This window comes from Salarias fasciatus (assembly GCF_902148845.1).
Source record: "Salarias fasciatus chromosome 7 unlocalized genomic scaffold, fSalaFa1.1 super_scaffold_4, whole genome shotgun sequence".
Lineage (NCBI taxonomy): Eukaryota > Metazoa > Chordata > Actinopteri > Blenniiformes > Blenniidae > Salarias > Salarias fasciatus.
In genome coordinates this window covers 25,195,254-25,205,458 of record NW_021941229.1, presented here as the reverse complement: position 1 = coordinate 25,205,458, position 10,205 = coordinate 25,195,254, and the positions used below count along the sequence as shown (strand labels likewise).

At 45.7% G+C, this 10,205-nt stretch overlaps 1 protein-coding gene across 1 annotated transcript in view; it reads left to right on the top strand.

Moving 5' to 3' along the window:
• Nucleotides 1-7,282: 7,282 nt before the first annotated feature.
• The window catches only part of myo18b (myosin XVIIIB), a 46,953-nt gene continuing 44,030 nt past the window's right edge, over nt 7,283-10,205 (top strand). The window contains exons 1-2 of the mRNA XM_030084424.1: nt 7,283-7,297; nt 7,345-7,491. Coding sequence (XP_029940284.1) covers nt 7,283-7,297; nt 7,345-7,491 — 162 coding nt within the window. The remainder of the gene's footprint in view (nt 7,298-7,344; nt 7,492-10,205) is intronic.

Sequence of the window (10,205 nt, the reverse complement as noted above, 5' to 3'; positions counted from 1 at the left end):
AATATTTGTTGTGCCCTGTGTGGAGGAATTGTGAATTAATAAAGTAGAGTATGTGGCCCTGGGGGATGCCAGACCAAAGCCCCATTCTGTCACCTGTGGGGTTCCTCAGGGCTCTGTCCTTGGTCCTTCACTTTTCAACATCTATATTCTCCCCCTAGGCCACATCATCGGCAAGCATGGGGTTTCCTTCCATTGCTATGCCGATGATACTCAGCTCTACCTGTGCACCGGCCCCTCCCCTGCACCAGTTCCACCATCAACTCTGGCAGCCTGCCTGGAGGAGACAAAGGCGTGGTTGGCAAAACATTTCTTCAATTAAATGCATCTAAGACTGAGGCTATTCTCATTGGAACAACAACAAACTCAAATCCTCTCAAACTGACAACATTTCACTCTCTGGTTACACCACTCCTCTTTCATCTTCTGCCAGGAATCTGGGAGTCATTTTTGACCCACATTTGTCATTTGAACAGCACATCCAAAATCTCTGTAAAATATCACTTTTTCATTTAAAAAATATTTAAAAACTCCGCCCCAGTCTTTGCCCGTCAGATGCTGGAAAACTGGTCCATGCCTTTGTCTCCTCTAGGCTGGATTACTGCAACGCTCTCCTCGTCGGGATCCCGGCAAAGAGCCTTCAAAAGCTCCAGCGCATCCAGAACACTGCTGCCAGGATCCTGACGAGGACACCGAAACATGAACACATCACACCTGTCCTCCGCGACCTCCGCTAACATGTCAGTGTGTTCATGGTCGCGGTCGCGGCCCCGGACTATCTCACAGAACTCTTGACTCCATATTCCACTTCCAGACACCCCCGGTCCACAGAAAAGAACATCCTCTCAGTCCCACGGACTACACTCCGGACAGTGGGAGACCAAGCTTTCCAGGCAGCTGCTCCTAAACTGTGGAACAACCTTCCGCTGCATCTCAGAGCCCCACAAACCTTGGACTCTTTTAAGAAAGCGCTAAAGACTTTCCCGTTTCCATTTTAATCTTTTGTTGTGTTGTTTTTAATCCATTGATAGTTCTTAACATCTGTTGTTTTCTTTTTTGTTGTCTCATTGTTGCACTTTGAGATATTGTATGTAAAGTGCATTACAAATTAAAGGTATTATTATTATTAGAGATGTATGCTGAGGTAGTGGTTAACTGTCTCACTTCACAGTGAGAAGGTCATGGGTTCAAATACTGTGTGGAATTTGCATGTTCTCCCCGTGTGTGAGGGTTTCCTCCCACAGTCCATAAACATGCATGTGAGGTTCATCCTGAATCGTCCCTGGGTGTGTGTGTGTGTGTGTGTGTGTGTGTGTGTGTGTGTGTGTGTGAGTGTGAGTGTGAATGTGTGTGTGGTGATCTGTCTCTGTGGTGGACTGAAGTCCTGTCCAATATGGATCCTGTCCTCACCTGAGAACTAACCTATGTTCAAAAAAAGAAAAAAAAAGATCACTTCTGAAAGGAAAATTCCAGTTATCTTTGGGTAACTGAGGGCTCGGCTGTCACAGTAGAGCCCTCAGTTTGTGAACAACGTGAGATTTTCCCATCCGGCTCCATTATAACTGACAGCAAAAATCAGCAGAGGACAAAACTTTTCTGTCTCGCGGAAACGGGACAGAGATCATGCAATTTTCCCGACATCATCATGTTCAGAAAGACCTTCTGACGCTTCCCATGAGTCAGTTTGTTGCGAGGAGTCCCGGTTTGGCCTCAGTCGCCACTTGTTCTCGGTGCTTTTTCCATCACAGCGGATGAGGAGCAGGTTCACCACAGGATTTCAGACGAACTTCGACGGCTAATAAAATCCACAACAAAGTGGTTCTGTACTTTGATTCTGCAGGTATTTTGTATATATGAGCAAGACGCTCAAATACACAGAACTGGAAATCAAAGTTATGGTTACTATTAGTGAATATTGTATATTGGTACATCGGTGCCAGAACTTTACCAGTAGTGTTAGCTAACGGTTATTAACCTCATATTAGTTAGCTTGGTCACATTAGCTCTCTAACGTTATGTTAGAGGAGGTCCAAAGTCGCGCCAATTATTAATCTGTTTTCATCCAACATCCTCCTGAAGCGTAAAGTGTCCCGATCTACAGCGACAGGCTAGCAGCAGTCACTAAAGGGGGCGGGGCTTTTGTGAACGGTCCCTTGGGTCCCTGCCCTCCGGGGCTCGTTCCCTAATAAACACAAAATAAGATAGATTAGATGGATTTCCTTTATTGCCAGTTTCCAGTGTCTGTCACAGACGCCAAACCCCGGCCGCCATGAGCACATCGACCTGTAGAGAGAACGAGTCGAGGAAATACGACCTCGGTGAGTCAGAGACCCGTTCTCTGTTATGATCTGGTTTATTATCCAAACTGGTGTTTTGTCTCAGAGTGATTCAGGTCAGACTGACCCCCCCCCCATCTCACACACACACACACACACACACACACACACACACACACACACACACACACACACACACACACACACACACACACGCCCAGCTGCAGCTGTCATTCACCCAGACAGCTGACACACTGTAGATCTGCTCATGTGAACACGTGCCGTCAACAGTCAGCGTCTCATCGGCCTTCGTCTTTCCAGACTCAGTTTGTCTCCACAGCTCGTCTGCAGAATGCATGTTATGTGTTCGTCTTGTCTGAGTCTTCATTCCTTCTTTTATTTCAGCACCTGATGATTTTATTCTTCATTTTTCAAACCAGGACAGCTCATTTCTCAAATTTTACACCGATTTCGGTTTTTATTTCGTTCATATAACTTCTCCTTGGTGAAGTTCTTGACTGGACGGACAGTTCCTGTTCGTCTCTGACTGGTCAGAAAGACGACTGACAAATTGACTAACAAATAAGCACAAAATGAGTCCAAAAACACTGCAGACTACAATGAAAGAAACCACAACGGACCACGAAAAGTCACGACTACAAGAAACATCACGCGACCGGAAAGACATGATCTGACTGGAGACAACAAAAACAACACAATAAGACACAAAAAAACACAAACAAACATGACAGGATCAAAAAAGACACAAACAAACTAAAAAGAACCACAAAAGGTTTTCAAAAAGAGACACAGTGGCAGAAAAGACACAGCGGGACTTTTCACTGACAGTTCTACGAGTGTGTGTTTGTTTGTCTGCCTGTGTGTGTGTTTGTGTTTACAGGAGTGTGTGTACTTGTAGTCCTTCCTGTTGCCCTCGGTCTTCACACCTCTTCAGGATCAGCCGGCTTTCCAAACAGGGTCGTCTCCCCTCTTCCTCCCACCAACTGCCCTCCGCCTGCAGATATTTATAGAGGAACCTATCTGCGGGTGTGTGTGTGTGAGTGTGTGTGTGTGTGTGTGTGTGTGTGTGTGTATGAAGCGCTCTATTTCTGACTGTGGGCCTCAGTCGGCCAGTGTGTGTCGGTCTGCGGTGTGTTTGTGTGACGGCGGGACTTCGATCAGGATTATTTCTTTCTGGATCTTTCAGTCGATTCTGGTGTTTTTGTGAAGGTACGAGCCTCGTGTGTGTCGGTGTGTGTGTCGGTGTGTGTGTGTGTGTGTCGGTGTGACTGTGGGGCTCCGGGGCCTTGTGTGGTGCCGTCCGGCTCGGTGTGGTTTGACTTTGGCCTCAGACAGAACTCGATCCTTGCTTCAGAAACGTTTCTCTTCATGAGGCAGAACGACTCTGGAGAATAAAACTCGTCAGCTCAGTGAAGTAATGATCAGGAACGTGAAAACAGACACTCGTCTCAACAAGGACTTTGTGTAAAAAAAAAAACTCATTCAACTCTTCAGAGTAGCACTTCAACTGGTGTGCTTCAGTTTAAGTTTTAATTTCACTTTTATGCTTTGGTAAAAGTATGAATTTAAGTTGTATACTCTAATCAAAGTACTGACTTCTATACTTACGTCGAAGTATTGGCTTTTATACTTAGGTCAAAGCGTTGACTTCCGTACTCCAGTAGAGTATTGACTCCTATACTCGAGTCAAAGCATTAGCTTCTATACTCCAGTCAGAGTTGGGGGTGTCAACATTTACAATTTTTTTCTACTCGTCTAACCGGGACTTCTAACCGATGTGTAACCGGTTACACGTGACGTCAGAGAGTAGAGGTCTTTTTCTACGGCAGTTGCACTTTATGGCCACTAGAGGGCTCTGTCTCCACAGCACCTTATAATCCCATTAAATCAAAGCCATTCCAGTAATTATCAGAAAGAAAAAACCTTCACGCTGTGTTTCCACCGGACACGACGTGAATTTTTCGCGTGATGAGATTACATACAAAGTCAATGTAATTACTAAGGATCGACCGATATGGCTTTTTTAGGGCCGATGCCGATTATTGGTACTTATGGAAAAGCGATAACCGATATGTCGAACTGATATTCATTTGCAGTAAAAATGAACATTTTGGCGTCAAAATGTAGCTGTGGGTGGGACACTGTTCCACAGTCCAGAGCAGTGACTTCAGGCAGAGAGAGAGAGAGAGAGAGAGAGACGGCTGTATATATGAGCCAAACAGCTCGTTTTTAAATACATTTATTTTATCGGTTATTGGTGGAAAAAAAGGCCGTGGCGATTATTAGAAAATGCCCAATATTGGCCGATATTATCGGCCAGGCCGATAATTGGTCGATCCTTAATTTTTAGTGACTGTGATCATGTTTCACAAGAAACCTGAAGATTTTAGTCATTATTACATTTTTGCAGAAGCAGCAAGTCTTGATTGTCGATTTCGGGCCAACGAGTCCAAACACACCGAGCCTGCATGTTTATGTGTGTCTGAACCTCACAAGATGGAGAAAGTGTCTTTTTGTCATGTTTGTTTGATTGTTTTTGTGTCTGCTTATGTTTGTGCCTATGCTTGTGTTTCTGTTTGGTGTGTTATTTGTTGTGATGTTTGTGTTCATGTTTGTGTCTTTGTGGATGTTTGACATTTTGCTTACATGTGTGTTTGTTTTTGTGTTTGTGTTCACGTGCGCACTGCTGCTTATTGTTATTTACTCCTGCTTGTTGTTGCTCATATTTGTGTTTGTTTTACTTTGGTTTTTGTGTTTACATCTACGTTTACGTCTTGAAATCTCTCTCTTCTCTCTGTGATCAGGCGTTTCTCTCCCACACACACACACACACACACACTCACACACTGCTGCTGTCACACCTGGCTGACACCTGTGCGACCTCACGACCTCCGTCACCCCCACCTCACTGCCCACCCCTCCCCCCCTCCCCCCTCCCCCACCTGGACCTGAGCCATGGCGCTGTCTTCACGCTTAAAACTCTGGGAACAGAAGGGAGGTGCAGCTCCGAGACGCATGCTGCATGAGCTCTGTGAGCGAGTGAGCGAGTGAGTGAGTGAGTGAGTGAGCGAGTGAGTGAGTGAGTGAGCGAGTGAGTGAGTGGGTGTGTGTGCACGTTGGGGTCTTCTGGAGAAAAATGTGATCCACTGAACTGATGTGTCTCCTAATAGTGTTTGAACTGCATGCATCAGGTGTGTGTGTGTGTGTTACAGTGTGCAGTAACTTTCTATAATATTTAAAAAAAAAATAAGACAAGAAATATGAAAAATGAATGAATGAAAAAGTCTTCTTGTTATACATGTCCGAAAAGGAGCAGGAAGAAGTCAAAGGCTTTCTTGTTATTTTGAGGTTTTTCTTTGTTTGTGGGTGAAAAAATAAATATATATTTTGTTAAACTGACATGAAAAAAGAAAGAAATAAAATAAATATATTCATTTAGACATTGTAAAATTTAAAAAAAGGGGTATTTTGTTAAGTAGTTATTTAACGGTGTGAATTTCTTGCTTTAAATTTTTTAATGTATTCATATTTCATTCTCTTATTGAATATTATGTTATTTGGTTAACAAATGGGCTGAATTCTTTTACTTACTACACTACATGTCTTTTTCATTTTGCACTCAAGTATTTTTGCATTTTGTAATAATTAAACAAACAGGCAAGTAAATAAGCTATTTTGGTTACCACATTAAAGTTTTTTTTTCTTATTTTATTCCTTTTTTCATTTTATAAATAAACATAAGAGTAGTTATTACTCTGTTTTCCATTTTTAGTCTTTCTTTTAATTTTCTAAATAAATATAAGAATAAATACATGTAGTTTTGACACTACTCCATTTTTTATTCATTTATTTTATTTTATGAATAAATGATAGATAAATAAATAAATATAAGAATAGATAGATAAATTGACTAATTATTACAGTTTTTCCAATTTTTCATTCATTTCATTTTCTAGATAAATAAATTTTTACATATTTAATTCTTTTCTTTATTTTTTAAATAGATAAATATTAGACTGAATGAAGAATTCTAACGTTACCATAATGAAAGCGCTGGCGTGCCGCTGTGGCCTGAGGCTGAGCTCACCTCCCTGACCGGTCTGTGTGTGTCGGACCGACTTTAATTCCCCTCCGTCATCTCCGTTAGTCATCCTTCAGCTTTTAGTCGGCTCGCGGCTTCACGCAGCTCCGTGCCGCCACCACACGGCTCTGAGGATCGGGTTTCTGTTGACGTCCGGGGCTTTTTCGTAACCGGCGAACCATCGGACACAAACAGCTGCTTACGGACACCTCGGCTTGTTTCACTGCGGGAAACATCCAGAAAACAGGGTTCTGCTTTCAGCTCCAAAAGAAAGGAAGCTTTTAAAGTCAAATCAGGCTCATTGTTTTATAAAACAGAGTCAGTTTAAACAAGCCTCCAGCATTTTAACTCTTCATATCTCTAGAAAAGCTGTGAACATTTTCCTGGAGTTCTGGTTGATGCGTAGGACTCAGTCTGCCTGGACAGTAATGGAAGGTTCCTGTTGGAAGTGCTTCGTCATGAATGCGATTCTGAGACAGTGGAGATGTTGGAATGGAGTCCCACTCTCCCGGTTTTATCCCAACTGAAGCAGCTGTCCTACTGACCTTTGTGCTATTCCCCGTCGTGTCAGCAGGTGAGAGCTGTTAGTTAAATGTCAGGCGTGGGGCCTCCTCTGTGACCGGCAGCCCGACTGACATTTTACCCCCCAAAACACCTCTTCAAGGTTTTAATTTTATGATTTCTGGACGATTTCTTCTGCGGTTCTGCTGGTTTTAGTGAATCCTGCATGTTGGTTCGTACCAACTACATGTGGTCACAGCGTACAGGAGACGGTGGCCTGGTTTGATTGACAGTTTCCAGATTAACTCACTAATCCACGACCTCAGGTTACTAATGTTTAATTATCACATGAAATGAAGTTAGCCTCGTAAACTGTTGGTCTGTTTTGTGGCGGTGTGAGCGCAGCATGCTGCATGAGCAGGTCCTCAGGTGACTCGGAGTGACTTCTTCTGGTGGACGCGTCCACAGATCAAGGAGGAGAAGACGCCGGTGGCCGCCGCTGTCGTCCCGCCGCCGCCGCTGTCGGCCCTGCCAGGCGGCTTTCTCAAGCAGCTGGTCCGAGACTCGGAGAAGGAGACCAAACACAAAGAGCCAGAGGTCAAAGAGGAGCGAGTGGTGAGCGCTGTCAAGAGTCCCGACACTTCCTGTTAGTCCGTCCGAGCCTTTATGAGCATGCTCAGTTTGTCTCTTTCCGAGCATGCTCAGTGCGCTTCTTAGTCCACATGTCAAGAACATTTTTTTCTTGAGACTTTTGAATATTTTCTGGTTAAACTTGGATTAGTTGTATCAACTACATCATTGGTTTGTTGTTACAAATGCAATTTGAGTTAGACAACAGATGAGACTACTAGAGTCACTCGACTGGACGACTGGAGTGTTGGTTGGTTCTAAAAACTACAGGATTGGTTTTGACAATTAGAATATTAGATCCCCAACCCGGTGGTGGACACCCGAAGTAAGGGAGCCCTATCAAATCGTGTTAGCTCATGGGACTTCCGATGCAGCTGACAGGTACCGGCAGGCCAAGCAAACTGCAGCCCGAGTGGTTATGGAGGCAAAAACGTGGGTCTGGGAAGAGATCAGGGAGGCCATGCAGAAGTACCTCGAAGGTAAACTGTCTGGCACTTCATGCCGGGACCAGCTCTATACTCTCCATAGGGTGCTTGATGGTTCATTGGTGTTTAGTTAACTGGTCCACATGTGTTTTGTGGATCTGGAGAAGGTTTTCTACTGCATCCCTCGTGGTGTCTTGTGGGGGGTACTTTGTGAATACAAAGTCTGGGGCCCCATGTTAGGGGCCGTTCAGTCTCTGTGTGACAGAAGTAGGAGTCTGGTCTGCATTGCCGACAGTTAGTCTGAGCTGTTCACGGTGCATGTTGGACTCGGGCAGGGCTGTTCTTTGTCACCGGTTCTATTTGTAGTCTTTATGGGCAGAATCGTTTCAGCCAGAGGCCAGACGGTGTCTGGTTTGGGGACCGCAGGATTTCATCTCTGCTTTTTGTAGATGTTGTCCTGTTGGTTTCATCGGACCTGGACATACAACATGCACTGGGACATTTTGCTGCCGAGTGTGAAGCAATGGGGACGAGGATCTCAGGGTCTTGTTCACGAGTGGAGGAAGGATGAAGGTGAGATTGACAGGCGGATCGGTGCAGCGGCTGCAGTGATGCAGTAGTTGTATTGGTCCGTTGTGGTGAAGAAGGAGCTGAGCCAAAAGGCGAAGCTCTCGATTTACCAGTCAGTCTTCACTCCTACCCTCATCTATGGTCATGAACTTTGGGTCATGACCGAAAGGACAAGATCCCGGATACAAGAGGCTGAAATGAGCTTCCTCCGTAGGGTGGCTGGGCTCCCTTAGAGATAGGTTGAGGAGCTCGGTCACCAGGGAGGAGCTCGGAGTAGAGCCGCTTCTCCTCCACATCGAGAAGAGCCAGCTGAGGTGGCTCAGGCACCTCTTCAGGATGCCTCCTGGACGCCTGCCTGGGGAGGAGTTCCGGACATGTCACACTGGGAGGAGGTCTCAGGGAAGACCCAGGACATGCTGGAGAGACTTTGGCCCAATCCCATTTCTCTTTCTAGCCCTACCCCTTTGAACCGGAGTGCTAAGGGGTAGGGCTTAAAGTAAACCCCTCCAAATTGGGACACCCCTTCTACAATCACGTACGTCATCAGTAGTCGCCGCTGCCGATGACGTAGGCAGATGCAACAGTTGTTTGCCGAAGAAGGTTTTTCTTGCATTTTAAAACTTTACTCATTGAGAAAATACTTACATTTATGAACTTCTTTCGTTGCGAACGCCGCCATCTTGCCGATCTTGCAAGGCTTTCTGGGAAATATGTCATACCCAGTGGCGGCCGTTGGCGAGGGGCGGCGGCGGGAGCGCTTGTTTTGTGCGCCTACACCGCGAATTGCGGGCGGCGTTAGTTCACTTCCGCATTGGCGGGAGCGCTTGTTTCCACACCCGCGCATTCCAGGCGCATTCCAGACACAACAGATAGACGATTATTTTCAATAAATTGGTTTCTTCAACTCTGCCCGCCTGGAATGGGCGGGTGTGGAAATGAGCGCCCCCACCAATGCGGAAGTGAACTAACGGCGGACAAAACAAGCGCTCCCGTCGCCGCCCCTCGCCACCGGCCGCCACTGCATCATACCCCTCCGTTTGGAGTGTGCCTCGGGAGAATCTCCTTTTGGAGGGGTGACTAGCCCTCCCCCTTCCCCCTACCCCTCCGTCATAATGACAATCGGGACACCCCTACCCCTCCACGTGAACGCGCAAAACGCAGGGGTAGGGCCAAGCGCGAGGGCTAAGGGGTGAAATGGGATTCAGTCTTAGTCTCTCGGCTGGACTGCCAATGGCTCGGGATCCTCCTGGAGGACCTGGAGGAAGAGTCTGTGGACAGGGAGTGCTAGCATCCCTGCTGAGACTGCTGCCTCCAAGACCTGGTCCTGGATAAGAGGTTTAAAATGAATGGATGGCTGGATGGATGGATGTGTAACGTGTAACAACTACAGTCTTTCTTCGTTGTAACAACTGCTCTCTAGGTTAATTGTGACTACAGTTTTGAAAATTTGCTACAACTAAGGTGTGCAGTTGTTGAAATGATTAGCTTTGAGGGTTTCTGTCTCAACTAGTCACTAGATCAGTTAGTCTTCCAACGTGAGTCTGTTAGTTGTTAAAACTAGACTTTGGAGTCGTCCTCAGAAGATTTTGGGTTAGTAATGATAACCGAGTCCTTCACAGGAACTCACTGAACCACTCTGGCTTTACAACTTTTTGGAATTCCAACTTCCTAAAACAGCTGGAACGCTCCTCGTTCACCACCGCA